This window comes from Leptopilina boulardi, unplaced genomic scaffold (assembly GCF_019393585.1).
Source record: "Leptopilina boulardi isolate dan_hultmark-lab unplaced genomic scaffold, ZJU_Lbou_2.1 LbouV2_396, whole genome shotgun sequence".
Lineage (NCBI taxonomy): Eukaryota > Metazoa > Arthropoda > Insecta > Hymenoptera > Figitidae > Leptopilina > Leptopilina boulardi.
Window position 1 is genome coordinate 134,199 of NW_026137969.1, and position 18,302 is coordinate 152,500.

The following is an 18,302-nucleotide window of genomic DNA, read 5'->3' on the forward strand; positions in this document are numbered from 1 at the left end:
GGAACCTACACAGGAAACCTCATGGGATCCTGTGTTATTGCTTTTACAGAGACATAAGATCGTGCGCTTGATCTCACGCAAGTTCATCCCAGGAACCTTTTCATACAGGATCTTATGTGTGAACCTGTATGGGAACCCACGTAAGAACTCACAAGAGATCCTGGATGGGATCCCATATGTGTTCTCACATAGGAATTTTCAACAGGGGAAGCACCGGGCTCCAGGTATCTGCCTTTAATAACAAGGGTTATGCAGATCTTCCACTTCAGTCGTAAAAAGAAAGAAAATTTGGTATTATAGGTTATGTTTTCCGTTCTTTTCGATTTTCGAGATTTTCGAGTTTATCTATAATTTGCATTGTTATAATTTAATTTCCGAACACACTTGTACAAAAAAAACCATCTTCACAAAAGATAACACAGTTTCTTCTTTATCGAAAAACTTAATTATTTATTGTTGAAAAGAAAAAAAAATTCTTTTATTACCTTCATTTATTTTATGTACAATTTACAATTTTTTGTCATTTTTACTAAAAAATACAAAAACTTATTTCTAAACAATTATATTGAGTTTGTCATTAAAAAAAATGCGTTATACAATTTTCGTATCAGTAAATTTTGTTCAAGAAAGTACATAACATAGAAAACATAGAAATATTTATTTTGAATTACAAAATATCTATATTTACACAAACACACATATTAATTATACGTGAAACGCGAGGCAAAGAGTTATTAAGTACTTTGATAAATTTTTTTCGCACCTACTTATTTATTCTAAATATATTAATTTTTTTTTTAAATAAGCGTAAATATATATCTATATGGGAATTCTAATCAAAAAGCAATTTTAGTATAAAACTTGAGTAATTTAATTTATAAGTTCACATATAAAGGAAGCTCTGAGAAGTTAGATGTATTTATTATAATGAATTATAAAATTGATTTGTTAACAATTTTTAAAAATTCTAATTTCATAAACTATACATTTTATTAATCTCAATAACGAAATAGAAAATTTATTTTTACTTAATTTTTATAAGATAAAGTCGATATTTAATAACATAATATAATTTATAACGTATTTTGTTATTTTTAATATTTTATATTTTACCTATTTTAAAAATTGGAATTAATTTAATTTGCGCCAATTAATTACAGACATTATCACGTTAATTAAATTACAGGCAATATTCATAATTTGTATAATTTTTTTAAAAAATATTTATATAAACTACTTATTTATAAAAATATTGTCAATTATTTAACTAAATACGTTTCTAATTTTGACTTTTCAATGATATTCTCAATTATTGAAAAGTTTGATTAAGTACATTAATTTTCTCAACTACAATAAAAATAATTTTACAGAAAAATTAAATTTTTTTTTAAATTAAATTAATTTTATGTAACAAATATAAATGAGGTGAGAAAATTTTTTGCTTCTAATTTATTAACAAATTCTTTGGCTTTAAAATTGAATACATATACCACGTAAGAGTGAAAATTGCCAAAAAAAATGTTTCTTTGAATCAAAGAAAAATGATATAGAGTCAAAGAAATGTTTTCTTTAATTTAAAAAAATTTTCTTTGATTCAAAGAAACATTTTTTTGGGTGTGTGCCTAATTTGTCAAAAAAAATATTCAATTTTGTCCTTCAGTATGTAGAATTCTTTTTTTATTAAAAAAATTTTTCTATGAAATATTTTATTTAAAAAAATTGTTATCAAGAAGTTTTTTTTAGAGCATTATTGCAAGATAATATATCAACAGTCTTGAAATTCATTTAACTAATTAAATAACCGTTTGTAAATTAATTGAAAATAACCGTATATATAGAGTCTATTTTCACCGTGTGGATAAATTTAATCTTTCGAAAGGTTATATATTCTGCGTCTGCGCAGAATATTTGTCTGCGCAGACGCAGACTATCTTTAACCTCTCGGAAAATTAAATTTCTCCACACAGTGAAAACGGCCTCATAGTAAATTAATTGAAATCTTTTTCAAATATTGAAGAATGTAATTGGGTGTTTCACTTTAATTCAAAATCATTCACAGCCACTCTTCATGTTAATGAAACAATTGTTACTTAACAAAATTATATTATTTTATCTTAAATATTAATTTTTTTTTAATCATGGCACAATCTCTATTATTTAAACAAGACTGCAAAAAAATAAAAAAAAATTTCGTATTTTTATTGTTTTTTTAAAAACAATTTTCTAAATTCTGAATATATTTTCGTCAATTCATTTCGGGAGAATTAAAATTAACTTATATAGCGATATTTTTAATAAAAAGTCACAATTTAAAAAAATATATCACGTCTTAAACATCAACCTCATCATTATCTTTTTGATCCATAAAAATATAACTAGGATTTGAAAATGATTGAACCGAAGTTCCTGGAGGAAGATCTTTACGTAAATCACTTTTTTGCTTCGGCATATTGACATAATTGTCTTGCGTTCGAATAATCGATGGAACACTACTGCCATTCTTTTTCTCTGTATAATCCACTGTGTCTTTTTTATTATCCAATGAATTAATATTTGAAGTATTACAGTAACCTAAATTTGGATCAGGTATTTCAACTGGTTTCCTTCGTTTTGATTGTTGTTCCTTAACAAATCTTGCACGCTGTTCATGAATATTAATTGGTTTGAGGTAGGGATCATCATCTTCTTGTAGCATTGGGGAGGATTCAACAATTTCATCTGGATCTGAATCATTAGCTGATTTATTATTAACTGGAGTTGGAAATCGAAAATGTGTATGATTAAAATCAGGACCTGGACTATTAATCATTGTATCGTCCTTTCCCGAAGGACTCAGACTTAAATAGGCAGAATCACCTCGACCTGTTGATTCAATACTTGGAGCATTCACGTAATCATGACTTGGTGATGAGAGTAATGTATGATCGGGAGCTGACATCATTTTTAGATAGTCATTTTTTCCCTCCAACGCCATTGTATTCATGTCCATGTAAGGTGTGTTCAGATCCATATAGTGCTAAAGGTGTAAAAAAAATTAGAATAATGAAAAATTATAGCAAAAAATAAACCTCACCTGTTTCACACTTTCGCCTAACAAATCACCAATTAAATTCACTAATTCCGAAAATGATGGTCGTAAAATTGGTCTAACTGTCCAGCACTGCAGTATTATATCATACCTAGAGAAAGATTTATTAGATCAATTAAAATATTATCTAATATTCAAAATTATTGAAACTCACATTTCTCTTGTAGCATATTCAGGTTGCTCTAGCCTATATCCTTCAATTAATTTATGATATTGCGTTTCTGCATCAATACTATAATAAGGCGTTTGTGCCAATGTAAAAAATTCCCACAAAACAATGCCAAATGACCATACATCCGATTGTGTGGAAAATACCCTATCGCGAATTGATTCTATCGCCATCCATTTAATTGGCAACAATGCATCGCCTTTCTTTTTATAATTATTATCCTTATACATTGTTTTTGCCAATCCAAAATCACATATTTTTACAATATTATTTTCTGCCAATAAAATATTACGCGCAGCAAGATCACCATGCAAAACCTATAAAGAAAAAATTCTAAACTTTATTTTAAATCAAATTATAAAAATCAAAAAACATTTAATATAAATTACAAATACAATCGTGCACTCAATTAGAAAGATTGTAACGACAAAAAAAAAGTGTGGAACATTCAAACATTTAGCACAATTCAATTACGTACTTTACGTTCAGAGAGATATTCCATTCCGCGAGCAACCTGAAAAGCCCAGGATGTTAAATCCTGTGTGCAGATTGGTCTTAAATTTTTATCTTTGTAATCACCACGATAATTGGTTCGCCAATCGGGTTGCGATGATGTATTGCTCATACTAAATTCTCCTGTTCCTAATGTTACTGAGTCTTGAGTGTATGTTACGGATTCAACACCAGGTCGAGTATTGTCCGAATTATAGCTATGACTAGGAGAAAAAGACAATGCAGCATATTTTACCCTGAATAGTGGAGAAAAAAAGAGAAAGTGTTAACACAAATCCCACGTGCACCAACACCGCAATGTTAAGATTTTTGTTAAAATTTTTCATAGTGTGTGGAAATATAATTTTTGAGTCCACACGGAAAAAAAATGAGATTGTTGTGCAAAACAATTTTTGGATTGTTGTCAATAGATTTTTTGATATAACAATTCGAAATGTTAATATTACAATTCGGATTGTTGTCAATACAAATGTATGTTGTTTTAACAACAATATGTATTTTTTATTCTCAATTTTGTTCAGTTTGCTATTCCGTACAGTTGCAGAAGCAAACTCTCTGTCGATTGCTGATGGAACAATCTGGATTTGTTCAGCTGACAGGTTTATTGTTCCATGTCACGTGGTTATCTTAAATTCTCGCAAAGTGGCGTGCAAATCGTCGCGTCCTTTGTTGTTACTCGGGGGTTTTCGGGGTCGCTGATTTCGAATCCGGTGTTACTTTTCAAAAATTCAGAATGGCGGATCCAATATGGCGGAGGTCAAAGTTAAAAACTAATCAGATTCGCTTGAATCTCAATACTCGGGGGTTTTCGGAGTCGCTGATTTCGAATCCGGTCTTACTTTTCAAAAATTAAAAATGGCGGATCCAATATGGCGCAGGTCAAAGTTAAAAACTAATCAGATTCGCTTGAACCTCGTTACTCGGGGGTTTTCGGGGTCGCTGATTTCGAATCCGGTCTTACTTTTCAAAAATTCAAAATGGCGGATCCAATATGGCGGAGGTCAAAGTTAAAAACTAATCAGATTCGCTTGAAACTCGTTTCTCGGAGGTTTTCGGGGTCGCTGATTTCGAATCCGGTGTTACTTTTCAAAAATTCAGAATGGCGGATCCAATATGGCGGAGGTCAAAGTTAAAAACTAATCAGATTCGCTTGAATCTCAATACTCGGGGGTTTTCGGAGTCGCTGATTTCGAATCCGGTCTTACTTTTCAAAAATTCAAAATGGCGGATCCAATATGGCGGAGGTCAAAGTTACAAACTAATCAGATTCGCTTGAAACTCGTTTCTCGGAGGTTTTCGGGGTCGCTGATTTCGAATCCGGTGTTACTTTTCAAAAATTCAAAATGGCGGATCCAATATGACGGAGGTCAAAGTTAAAAACTAATCAGATTCACTTGAAACTCGTTACTCGGGGGTTTTTGGGGTCGCTGATTTCGAATCCGGTGTTACTTTTCAAAAATTCAAAATGGAGGATCCAATATGGCGGAAGTCAAAGTTAAAAACTAATCAGATTCGCTTGAAACTCGTTACTCGGGGGTTTTCGGGGTCGCTGATTTCGAATCCAGTGTTACTTTTCAAAAATTCAAAATAGCGGATCCAATATGGGGTCCTCTACCAATATATATAGAAATAATCGCATTTTAAAAAACTTTTTTTTTACTTTTGGACAGGTTTTTGAGACTTTGTCCCACTGTGCACATGTGCCACTTTTGCTTTTATTATTAGTTTTTTTTAAAAATGACAAAGTGCTGTTAAATAATGAATCCGGTTAAAGTGAGAAATCTATTGCAAGTTTAAGTGAATGGATGAAGAGATAATTTCATCGTTTATCGGTAAAGTTATACTCGGTTACTATTGAACATAACCTCACTTTAAAAAATACAAAATGTATATTAAATATTATTTAACAACAAATTTTAACTCAAAATAATTCTTTTGGTTTCAGGTCAAAGAATTTGATTCAAAAGCTGCATGTTCCATAGATTTTAATGCAAATGAAACTGGTGATATGACCTACGGAAAGCTGCTATCAATTATTTTAGAACGCAAAGAAACTGAACAAATTGTATTAAACGGATCAAAGCTTTGTTAATACAACAAATTGTATTGCCGATTTAACAATTTAGTTTTGTTATTTCAACTGTTCCATAACAATTTTTTTTGGTCATCAAACAATTCTGTTTGTTCACCGAACAATCCGAATAGTTTTAATAACAATCCGATTTTTTTTTGTCCCAAAAACAAATAGAACTACTGGTTCTATATTGACAATCCGGAATTGTTGTGTTGACTTAATTTTTTAGTAACCATAACAATTCTTTTTTCTCCGTGTCAGTAATTTATTTTTTTGTCCTTATTTTTTCTTTATCCTAATTTTTCCAATCATTAAAAATATAAGAAAAAAAGTTAAAACAAACCCAGTAAATAATTTCTATTTTACGTTCAACTTTCTACAATTTTTTTTTCTTTCATCTAAGTTTTAAAGAGAAATAAAATAGAAGAAAGAGAATTGTTACACTGACAATCTAGTTCTTCATCTCAGATCAAAATGAAAACTGAATTAATTGCTCTTTATGAGGTTTATTGTTAGTTGCTACTAAAATTATACGATAAGACTCAACTTGACCCCAATTGACTCTTCCACACGTGGTCAGTTAGTACATTTGAAAGAAAGTTGTTATTATACAAAATCATTTAGTAACCCTTTTTTTTATAATTCACATCAACATTGTTATATAGAATATTTCGTAATACTTTTCATAATTTTATTATCTTTAATTGTAATTTACTTCATTTTATAATTATAACGTTAAAAGTTAATAACAATAATCCATGCATTAAATACGTGCAGCATGCTACAAATAAAAATTAATGAACGCATAAAGTTAGAATTTTTATTTGACAAAATTTAACCTCACTGAAGTTGGCCTCGACTCTCAGCGTTGAAAAATTATTTTTCATGGGACCAAAAATATCAAATTTTTAAAAATGTTTTAGGTCTACATAATACCTTAAAATATTTCTGAAGGTATTAATTTGACCGAAAATATTGTCAAAGAAAAAATAATTTGACATTTTTGGTTCTGTAAAAATAATTTTCGGCGCTGAGAGTGTCGACGCCAACTTCATGAAGGTAAAATTTAAGCAGATAAAATTTTCTTTTAGTCGAATTTACATTTATTCGAATTATTATTTTTTAACAGAATTTTTATTAAACTAATTTTTTAAATTGCAAAATTTTTATGTAGCCGAAAATTCAGAATGTGAATTTTTTCAAATTTTTATTTGCCAGAATTTATATTTGTTCGAATTTTCATTGGTCAGAATTTATATTTGTTCGATGTATTAGAAAATCTGCTTTTTAAAAAATTTAGTTAAATAAAAGTTCTACTAAATCAGAATTTAGATATAGAAATTTTTCGATATGAAAATTCGATAATTTTTAGTCATCATAAAAATTAAAAAAAAAATTAAATTAAATTAAATAATTTAAGTAATTTTATATGCGAGAATTAACGGCAAATGTTTAGTGATTTTTATATACTTTCTTTTCGCATATATTATTCTCAATCAAAAAAAGTAAAAGCCAAATTAATCGAATATATGTTAGTTCACAATTTAAAATATTAGAAAATTTATATTTATTAAAAAAAAGAACATACCTGTTTACATCGTCGTAATTATTAGTTTCCGATAAAATATCCTGACCAATGTTAATGTCCAATTTTCCCGTAGTTGGATCAATTTGGTCAATAAAATCTCCTCTATGTCGAAGAAGATAATTGTGTAAATTGCCAAAATGGCAATATTCCACAATGACTAATAGTTCACCTAAAATTAGAGAAATTTTTTTTTGTTTTAATTCATTTTTTGCTGCTTATATTTTATATATATTTTTTTTAAATATAATTCTCATTGCATTTTTTTTAAAAGAGAATTAATAGCAAAATAAAAATTAATAGATTGGTATAATACAAATTTATTCCACAAACACAAATTTTAACAGTAGGAAAGTGATACTCACTTTTAGAAATATTTTTTGTACAAGCTCCGAGGAGATTAACAACATTGAGATGCTTTCCAAGATGGACCATAATTTTAAGCTCACTAGCTAGAGCTTTAATGTAAGTTGGATCAATTGTTCGTTTAACCATTTTTACAGCAACGGTTGTAACTTCTTCGTTTTCCAATATTCCTTTAGCTCGAGCTTTTCTAACAACGCCAAAAGCACCACTACCCAATTGTTTACCTACAATGAAATTTTTTAAAAAATGATTTTTAGTTTTACCAATAAAAGCAAAAAAAGTAATATTTGTAAGTTAATTTTAATTTTGCTTTAATTTATTTTAACATAAAAACTTAATATATAATCACTATTTGCTTACAATAAACTTACTACTATCGTGCTATTTACTTACTTACTATTTACTTTTTGCTTGTTTAATATTTGATTGCTATTTAATTACTATTTACTTACTATTATTGTTTACTATTGACTTGCTATTGACTTGCTGCCTATTTACAATTGACTTACTATTTACTTTTAATTTGCTTACTATTTACTATCTATTTTTTCTTACTATTTACTTACTATTTACATACTACTGACTCGCTATTTACTTACTATTTTTTATTTTTTCTTACCATTTGCTAAAAATTTTCTTGATTTTACTTACTATATACTTACTATTTACATTATATTTTTACTTACTATTTACTTTCTATTTTTTACTATTTTCTTACTATTTTACTTGCTATTTACTTACTATTTACTTTCTTTTTTTCTTATTATTTACTTTCAATTTTTGATTATTTTTTCCTTACTATTTTTACTTACATTTTTTTGCTCTTTACTTACTATTTGCTTACTATTTACTCACAAGTAATTTCTATTTCTTTTTTCTTTTACTTATTTTTTACTTACTATTTACTTTTTGCCTGCTTACTATTTCCGTTAATTTTTTCTTACTATTTTTGTACTATTTTTATTTGCTATTTACTTACTATTTTTTCTTACGATTTACTTTCAATTTTTGCTTATTATTTCCTTACTATTTTTACTTACATTTTTTTGCTATTTACTTACTATTTACCCACAAGTAATTTCTATTTCCTTTTACTAATTGCTTAATTTTTACATACTATTTACTTTTTGCTTGCTTGCTATTTCTGTTAATTTTTTTTTACTATTTACTATTTTTATTTATTTCTTATTTACTATTTACTTACTATCTTCTTACTATTTCCACTTGCTGTTTACTTTCTATTTTTTACTAATTGCTTAATTTTTATTTACTATTTACTTTTTGCTTGCTTACTATTTCTGTTTATTTTTTCTTACTATTTTCGTAGTATTTACTTACTATTCACTTACTTTTTTTATATTTACTTACTATTTTTGTTTACAATTTAATTACTATTAACTTGCTATTTACCTACTATTTTATTGCTATTTTTACTTACTACTGGCTTACTATTTACTTTTTGTTTTCTATTTACTTTTTTTTCTAGTTACTTAATATTTATTTACTATTTACTTATTATTTTCTAGCTATTAATTTACTATCTAGTTACTACTGGCTGACTATTTACTTTCAAGTTTTTTTACTATTTGATTACTACTATTTTCTTACTTTCTTTTTTCGTGCTATTTACTTACTTATTACTCACTATTTACTTACTAATTACTTTAAAATATTTATTTAATGCAAAGAAACTATCTTTGAACTGAAGAAATTATTTTATATATATATATATATATGTATATAAAATAAATTAAAAAAAACAATTAATTAACTTTCTTTTTAATTGAAAAATCTTTTACCAAGTTCCAATTTCTCACGAGGAAATTCCCATTTTCTATCATAGGGGAGATGCTCTGCTTGGTCATCCAATGTTAAATCAGGATTCAAACATTCCAGAGCTCCTTCTTCGAAATGAGTCAGTCCAGCCTCCATTAACTGTTTTCTCATTACCTAAATCAAACAGAACGTTGTATATATATAATGTATAATCAAAACGATTCTAGTTAATTTAAGTGATGATGTCATAAAAAAATACACTTCTGAATTACATATATTACGTTTCACTTAACGACCTCACTTAATATATTATCAAAGAGATTTTCAAACAAACTAAAATTTTTCTCTTCATTAGAACTAATGGACGTTTTGGGTTTTTTTTTTTTTTTTTTTTTTTTTTTTTTTTTTTTTTTTTTTTTTTTTTTTGAAAAAAATATTAACATTTAAATATAACAAAAATGATGTTAATATACGATTTTTTTAATATAAAATAATAATTTTTTAAAAAAATATTATTAACAAAATTTTAATTATAATTAAAATAATATTAAAATAATTATTATTGGAATTTAAGTTCAAAAAAAAAAAAATTAATAATTTAAACTTACCCTCTCTCGTCTAAATTTGATGCAATAAATTACAGTCAATAGGCAACAAATAATTAATACAGTACAACCAGCAATAATCCAAGTTTTTGGCAATTCTTTTCCTAAAATTAAAAATAATTTTTCATTCTTAATTTATGAAAAAATAGTTCCTGTGTGTTAAAAAAAAAAAAATTTTTTTTCTTTTTCTTTAATTTTCTTACCAACAACAATGAACGTCAAAAATCTTTCCTCTTTAGCAAAACGATTTTCGGCACGACACAAATATTTTCCACTATCTCCTTCATCGAGATATTTTATATTAAGTTCCTGTTTACTTCGTGTGAAAAAATATTGATTATTTCTTTCAAGGAGATTACCATCCTAAAAGTAACAAAAAAAATGTCGTTTGTAATATTTCAATTTTTTGGTTTCGAATTATCAATTTTTTTTAACAAAACTAAAAATTTCGTACATAAATTATTGTATACTTTTTATCAAATTAAAGAAAAAATTTTTATTTAAATTTACAAAAAAAAAAAACGAAAATTTTACCTTATACCATGTGATATTGGGTTTAGGCGTTCCAATAGCACCACAAGTTAAACTAATCATGTTGTGGCCCAAAGTATTTAAATCAAAAGTCACTTCTGTACCGTTCATATTTGTTTCTATAATTTTAGCCGGTATTGGATCTTGAAAAATTATTATACATATTAAAATAATGCAAAATAAATTAAACATCCCAGATAGCACGGAAACTTGCGGCAAGCTTACCGCGCAAGCTTGCAGCAACCTTGCAGCAACCTTTCCAGAAGCTTGTTGAAATTCTCCTGCAACCTTACGTAGCAAGCTTACAGCAATCTTTCACGGCAAGCTTGCCGCAATCATTCTTAGTATGCTTGCAGCAATCTTGTAGCAATTTTTCATGGCAAGATTGCAGCAACCTTTCCTGGAAAGCTTACAGCAAGCTTTCACGGCAAGCTTGCCCTGGGTGGGACATTTCGCTAGCTCAGACAAGCTTGCACGGTAAGCTTGCTGCAAGTTTCCGTGCTATCTGTGATAATTTAAAAATATTAAAATAAATTAAACATAATTTAAAAATATTAAAATAAATTAAACATAATTTAAAAATATTAAAATAACAAAAAAAACAAATACTAAGAAAAATAACAAAAAATCAATTAAAAGTTTATGTAAATACCAGCTAAATTCAAAATGTAATATTCTTTCAATTCGTTGAAATCATTAGCAGTTGCGACGCACGCATATTCCATTGCATCGGATTTTTGTAAATTTTTTATTGACAATATTGAACGATGTGTAAATTGTGTTTTCTCCTTAATTAATTTTATTCTGTCTGCAATTATAAAATAAATTATTTTAAAAAATATGCTCGAAATAATATTTTTGGGGAATGAAAAGAAATTTGTTGCTTCCAAAGTAGACAAAAACTTATTTGCTATTTTTTTTTTTTACATTCATTTACAAAATATTATTATTAATTTCAAAAATTTTTCTATAAAATGTAAAAATGTTTTTAATAGAAAAATTTCATTTTTTTTTTTTTTTGTTCCATAAGAGTAGAATAATGGCAAAAAAAATACCGTTTTCGACGACATCTTGCTCGTCAATTTGCCATCTTAAATTATTAGTGTAGTTATAAATGGATGCGAAACAAATTAGTTCCAAGTCATCTCCAACTGTCATTTGACCCTCGGGAATTATTATTCCAACACCATTGTTTCCATCTGTTAAAAAAAAGTGTAAAAACGAATTTTTTAATTTTTTTTTAATTATTTCAAAATTTTTAATATTAGAAAAATTTTTTCTAAATTATAATATTATTTTTCTTTTAATTGCTTCTTTTTACAATACTCACCGGAAACTAAAACTACTTCGTGTGCCATTTCGCAACCAACTTCATTGCATGCAAGACACGTAATAACACCAGACATTTTTACCTGAAATTTTACTATTGTCTCAAACCTAATGGGTGATTCTTCTGTTAAAGACCATTCCTGAAAGGAAGTACATAAATATAATGCAATTTAAAATCAAGCTCAATTCAAATTTTTATTGTCACATATGGGTGATTCTCCAGAAACTGGTCATTTTCGAGGGAGAAATTTTTTTTTAAGTAACTGAAAATTTTGATTTTTTTTTTATCAATTTCTATTTTTTGGCATCAAATATAGAGTAAGTGTACCAATTACGGCGCGTTTATAAAAAATAACTATTATTACTACTATATTTAATATAACTATTGCAAAATGATTTAAAAAAATTATTTTCATTATCTTTTTTTTGATACAATTACTTATAAAGATGCACATTTAAATAATTATTAATTTAATTATTTGAGATCAAATTTTTTCCCTCGCCGTAATTGAAATATTTTTTAAGGATTTTTATTGCCTTCAATTACGGCGGGAAAATTATCTTCAAAATACACGTAATTTTCGACACTGAAATTGATACACCGAAACTTATACAAACGCGCCGTAATAGAAAATTACGATATTAGTTTTAATTTCCCATATTTGTTTAAATAATCGATTTTTATACAGTTAACAATTTTTTTTCTGAGAACGCATGAATATATTCTAAAAATTAATAGTTAGAATTTTCATTTTATGGAATTTCATTTGTCATAATTATTTTTGAGCCGAATTTTTATTTTTTCAAATTAGTATATTTTTCAGAATTTTCATCAAAACGATTTTCTATATTGGAAATGGCCGAACAAACAATCGATTTTGGCGCGATTTTTAAAAATCAACCAATCAAAAATTATCCATAAAATTGTGATTGGTTGATTTTAAAAATCGCGCGCAAAATCGATTATTTTTTCGGCCATTTTCAATTTCGGTCAAATAAAAATTCTATCAATTAGAAATTTCGTTAAATGATTTTTTACGGCTAAGTAAAATTTCTATAGTATGAAATGAAAATTCGAGGAAATAAAAAATTCTGACAAATAAAAATTTGAATAAATAAAAATTCTATGAAGTGAATTTTCGGTTATATAAAAATTCTGTAATATAGAAAATCGTTTTTATGAAAATTCTGCAACATACTAATTTGAAGAAATAAAAATTCGGCTCAAAAATAATTATGACAAATGAAATTCCATAAAATGAAAATTGTAATTAATGACTTTTGGAACATATTCATGCGTCCCGTTTTGTCGTGTGCTTATCTTTAAGGAGGTTCAACCCCTTAACATAACCTCAAACTAAGGCCTAAGCAGAATAGATTCTTAAACGGGAACGCAATTGTGAACGGAAACGTAAGAATGAGTGTGAGAAGAATAAAGATATTTGCTATCCTTCTCTTACACATTCTTACGTTTCCGTTTACGATTGCATTCCCGTTCAAGAATCTATTCTGCTTAGGCCTTTATATATATGACACAAAATCCATTGGTTTTTGAGGTTAGGAAAAAATTTTGACGTGATGAAGAAAAATATAATAAGAAAATGGGCTCTTTTTGGATAATCACCTATAAGTGAAAAAAATTATTTTCATCTAATGAAAAAATAAAAATTGTAACAAATATATTTTTTTTTCTCCTACCAACATGTTTTCGACAAAACAACTATGTTGAGATGGATAATGAGGACAATTAAGATAACTCCAGGTCACATTTGTCGCTGGATATGCGTCAATTTCATTTCTTATCTCCACTAATTGATTTGGAGCGTAATACGCATGTACCTTAATATTATTTCTCGGTTTCACTGAAATATTTTTACTTATAATCATCATACTCATAAGAATTATTAACGAAATATTTAACATACATTAATATCTAAATATATAACTAATTGGAATAATAATAATAATAAAAATAATAATAATAATAATAATAATAATAATAATAATAATAATAATAATAATAAGTCTTACTTCTAACATAAAGAGAAAATGTGATGGACCTATTTCCATGTTCATTTGAAACTTCCAGTGTATAATTGCCAGAATGAGCTAGCCTTAAATTTCTAATAGAGAAAGTAGTCATTGTCAATTCTGGATCTACGGTTATGTTATATTCAGGATGTAATCTATCGTCTACTGGCTGCAATTCACTTTTTCCTAAACTGGACATCCTACACAATAAAGAAACAAAAAATAATGCTGATTTAAATATTCTAATTTATTTTTAAAATTCAGAAAAACTTTCTTTATTTTGAATCTATTAGTTGCGTCTCTATTTTTTTCAAAATATGTATTTTATTTAATGTCATTATTAAAATTGGAACCTTGATATTTTTTAAAGATTTTTTTAAATCATTTTTTTTCTCAAATTTTATAAGGGAAATCACAGCGAGCAAAGAGGCGAACGTCAACTGCGCTTGCGCCACACTAAAGCTCTCTAATTGGTAGAAGAAGACGCGCTCTTATTTAAAATACTTTAATAGAAGAACATATAAAAAAAAACTTTCAAGTGTTAAAATTATTTTTATGTTTAATAATTATGTTTTATAATCAACGTTAATTGTTAAAAATTTTTAGATTAATTTTCAGTAGGAATAATTTTGCTAACTATTAAATTGGTTTTTTTCTATAAAAATTAATTTTTAAATTAAAATTACTAATTAATTAAAACGGAATTTTTTTTTTAATGTAATGAATCTTACCAACGAATTGTTGGTGGTGGATGAGCATAAATATGCACTATCCATCTCACGTGTTCTGTCTCGTTTAGTACGTGATATCGATAGTGATCATCACTGTCAACGTCAATAAAAGTTATTCGAGGATCTAGGAAAAAAGAAACAAAAATTTGTTTAAAAAAAATTATTCTTTTCAAAACAATCTAAGCAGATAAGTTTAAGTATTTTTTAATAAATATACTTAAGAACTGCTGAGACAGTAACATAACCTTAAAACTGAAAAATAATTTTTAAAGCATACAAAAATTTAATAAAATTATTTTCAAACAATTTTAGAAGATCGAAGTTAAAAAAAATTATGTTAAATTAAAATCTTAAATTGTTTGAAATCTAATTTTTATCATTGCCTTAAAAACAATTTTCGGTTTTGAGGTTATGTTAGGGTAAATGAGAAAAGATTATCACCGTGTATCTCTATAAATGTTTGTGCCTCCTCTTTTGGGCCGTTTGTTTTAGTTTCACAGTAATATATACCATTATCGGCATGTGTAGAATTTAGAATATTTAATTCTACTGTGTATTTCCAGAATTGTTCCAAGTGAGATGTATAATTTTTAACTGGTCTTCTTGGATCCTAAAGAAATGAATTTTAACAACAGATGTTTCTGATATCGATACTAGCTTAAAAAAAACTACATATATAATATATAGTTTAGAGCTTACATTTTGTATTAAAGTCCTATTAGGTGGACCAAACCATCGAACAGTAAATGGCCCTCCTTTTGTTATAGTTGCTGTACAATTAATACTTAAATTTTGACCCTCAATCACGTATCGCGGTCTCACAGGAGTAATTTTTAAATCCTCTATTAAAGGTGGAGCTGTAGAAGAAATAATTTATTACAAATTATAAATACTCGAATTAAAGTCAAACTATTCTATATATGAAATAATAATTTCTTTTTCCTACTGGTTAAAAAGAACAAAATTACCACTGCTACCACTGCAAATAGTGTGAGCATACCTTTAAACTTAAAGTTTTACTTGTGAGATACAGATGTAAATTGTGTCCGTACCCTTACTTTAACTTCTTCTAATTAACGCTACCCAACCCTGAAATACAATTCCAACCTAACACAACTGTTATAACAGTTAATAGAATTGTTTGTAGTATTAATTTTGTTGATTGATATTTTTAAAAGAACTGTTTCGTAATAATGATAAGATGCCAGAAAATAAAAAGCATTCTGTGTCCTACTACAGAAAAAAGAAAATTACAAAAAAGTGCAGTGTTGCAAAAGCAAGCTACTGCTTTAATATCTTCTCTTTGACTGCCTGTAATAGCAAAAAGGACAGAGAAGATGTTTCACTGACCAATGATTACAATTATTTTTTTAACTTTGTAACATGATATATTTAAACCTACTTAAGCTTTCCAACGCTATAAGGGAAAAGTCTCTACGTTAATTTCTCTCAGAGTTATCTTTATTTTCACGCGAGTATGTTTTTCAATGACTCGCGGTGTAAGCGTTCGCACAATTTCGAACGGTAGTGTATTATTTTCCAAAATATTGCAAAGTTCCATTGTAACATTGCGCAAATAATAATTTTTTTCAGTACCCTAAATTTTTTTACATAATTTTATATATAAAAAATATATTTTGCCCAGATAGAAAATGTACCTCGATTCGTTTCTTGTTAAGTTTGAAAAAAATTAATTTACCCAAACTTAAATTGCATTAAATTTTTAAAAATGTATTAAAATTTTGTAAACATTTCAAAAAAACTTTCTTTTATGATAAAAAATTAATAATAACTCACTTGTGACCATTAAATATACATCAATCGATTGAGTGAATCCATCTTCACGTGTTGCAGTACATTCGTATTGATTGCTGTCAATCACTTGAGGATTTTTGAGGACAAATCCAATTTTTGGATTGAATGTCGATTGTATTTTTTCATATATCTTGAAAAAAAAAAAATTATTCCATAATAATTATAATAAATTTTGCTTTTTTAAAACTTTTCTCTTACAACATTTTTAATTCATCGTTAGAAAAAAATATAATTTTAAAATATATATTTTATATAAATAAAAATTCGGGAAAGCGATATTAAAAAAAAATTAAAATTACAAAAATTATTTTTCCAAAATTTATCAGGGTGATATTAAATTTTTTTTTAGAGGGTCAATAAAATTTTCATTATACTTACAGAATCGCCGAGAATTGAAATTGTGACATTAAAATAAGGCGATGTAGGACGACAAGGAATTATTTCATCGTATCCTGAAGTTGCATGTAAAACTTCCAAATCTAAATCAGCAACCAATAATTGTTCATCCGCTAAAAATTAAAAAAAAAAAAATTTTTATTATTTACAAATTTTTAATTATTCTATTATATTAGAAATAAAAATTTTGTAATAATAATTTAGAATTTATGAGAATTAAACATTAAATAAATTTTAAAAAAAATTGTTAATAAATAAACAAAAATAAAATTTTAAATTTATTTAAAATAAAAATAACATTTCTACCATCGTAAAAAAATTTTGATGTTTTTTTTTTTTTAATTTAAATCATATTTGGAGGAAAATAAATTTTTGAATTATTAGTGAAAAAAAATATTGGAAAAAAAATTATTGAAAAATATTAAGTGTAAGATTTATTTTAATAAAATAAGATTTTGAAATACATTTTACGTAAACATAAATCCAGGAGAAATTAGCATGAAAACCCATATCTTGCTTGCTAGGGAAACCGACATCCTCTTCTGCACAGCCATACCATCCAGTGTCACCGGAAATTGCTGACAAGCGCCGAAAATTGATAATAAAATTTCCATCATCATCAATGATTGTCGATAAAATTGCATCTGAAGTATCAATCTGTAAAATTACAATTATAAATTTAAAAAATTTTGAAAAAATAAAATTTTCTCAAATTAATTTGAAATTTTTTTTTAAACTTGTGTATTTTTTTTAGAAAGTTTGTATAATATTTTTTCGTATTTTCATTTTTTTTCTCAATTATTTACATTAAAAAAAAAAGATGGACAAATTTTTGTAATCAAAAATTTTTTTTTCTTTTTATAAATTTTAAAAAATATATTTTATTAACTTACACTTAAGAGTTCGTGAGGATAAACAAAAATTAATGGTGTACCGCTTGTACAATTGAGTTCCAATAAATCTCCTTCGTTTATAATTATTTCCTTTGACGAAGGTTCTAGTATTGGTTTAAATGCCAATGAACCTAAACAAAAAAAAAAATGTTTTTATTATTTAAATGAAATATTATTTTTTTAATTTTTTCAATAAAAAAAACTGCACGGTTTTCCATTTAGATTTTTGAAAAATAGTTTTTGAAATTTTGAATTAGGTTAAAATTTTGCTAAATTCTTGTTCTATTTGTGGGTAAAAAATTCCTAAAATTTTATATTTTTTTAAAAAAAAATTTCAGAAAGTAAATAGAATATTTAAATTTCAAATAATAATAATAATAATAATAATAATAATAATAAT

The 18,302-nt window shown here is 26.4% G+C and overlaps 2 protein-coding genes across 4 annotated transcripts in view; one reads left to right on the forward strand and one right to left on the reverse strand.

Moving 5' to 3' along the window:
- Positions 1-6,630, forward strand: part of LOC127288852 (uncharacterized) — a 42,330-nt gene extending 35,700 nt beyond the window's left edge. The window contains exon 11 of the transcript XR_007844095.1: positions 5,716-6,630. The gene's annotated coding sequence lies outside the window, so the exon portion shown is untranslated. The remainder of the gene's footprint in view (positions 1-5,715) is intronic.
- The window catches only part of LOC127288847 (vascular endothelial growth factor receptor 1-like), a 24,213-nt gene continuing 6,418 nt past the window's right edge, over positions 508-18,302 (reverse strand). For 2 of the 3 annotated variants that reach the window (XM_051316533.1, XM_051316532.1), the window contains exons 2-23: positions 17,903-18,033; positions 17,474-17,666; positions 16,992-17,122; positions 16,596-16,743; positions 15,498-15,655; positions 15,240-15,408; positions 14,799-14,922; positions 14,068-14,267; positions 13,735-13,898; positions 12,038-12,176; positions 11,763-11,906; positions 11,360-11,515; positions 10,711-10,850; positions 10,380-10,539; positions 10,180-10,280; positions 9,595-9,745; positions 7,795-8,019; positions 7,433-7,601; positions 3,736-4,006; positions 3,243-3,574; positions 3,074-3,179; positions 508-3,016 (exon numbers count right to left, since the gene is read on the reverse strand). In XM_051316533.1, coding sequence (XP_051172490.1) covers positions 2,330-3,016; positions 3,074-3,179; positions 3,243-3,574; positions 3,736-4,006; positions 7,433-7,601; positions 7,795-8,019; positions 9,595-9,745; positions 10,180-10,280; positions 10,380-10,539; positions 10,711-10,850; positions 11,360-11,515; positions 11,763-11,906; positions 12,038-12,176; positions 13,735-13,898; positions 14,068-14,267; positions 14,799-14,922; positions 15,240-15,408; positions 15,498-15,655; positions 16,596-16,743; positions 16,992-17,122; positions 17,474-17,666; positions 17,903-18,033 — 4,199 coding nt within the window. In that variant the 3' untranslated portion in view covers positions 508-2,329. The remainder of the gene's footprint in view (positions 3,017-3,073; positions 3,180-3,242; positions 3,575-3,735; positions 4,007-7,432; positions 7,602-7,794; positions 8,020-9,594; positions 9,746-10,179; positions 10,281-10,379; positions 10,540-10,710; positions 10,851-11,359; positions 11,516-11,762; positions 11,907-12,037; positions 12,177-13,734; positions 13,899-14,067; positions 14,268-14,798; positions 14,923-15,239; positions 15,409-15,497; positions 15,656-16,595; positions 16,744-16,991; positions 17,123-17,473; positions 17,667-17,902; positions 18,034-18,302) is intronic. The other variant, XM_051316534.1, reaches the window with a different exon arrangement.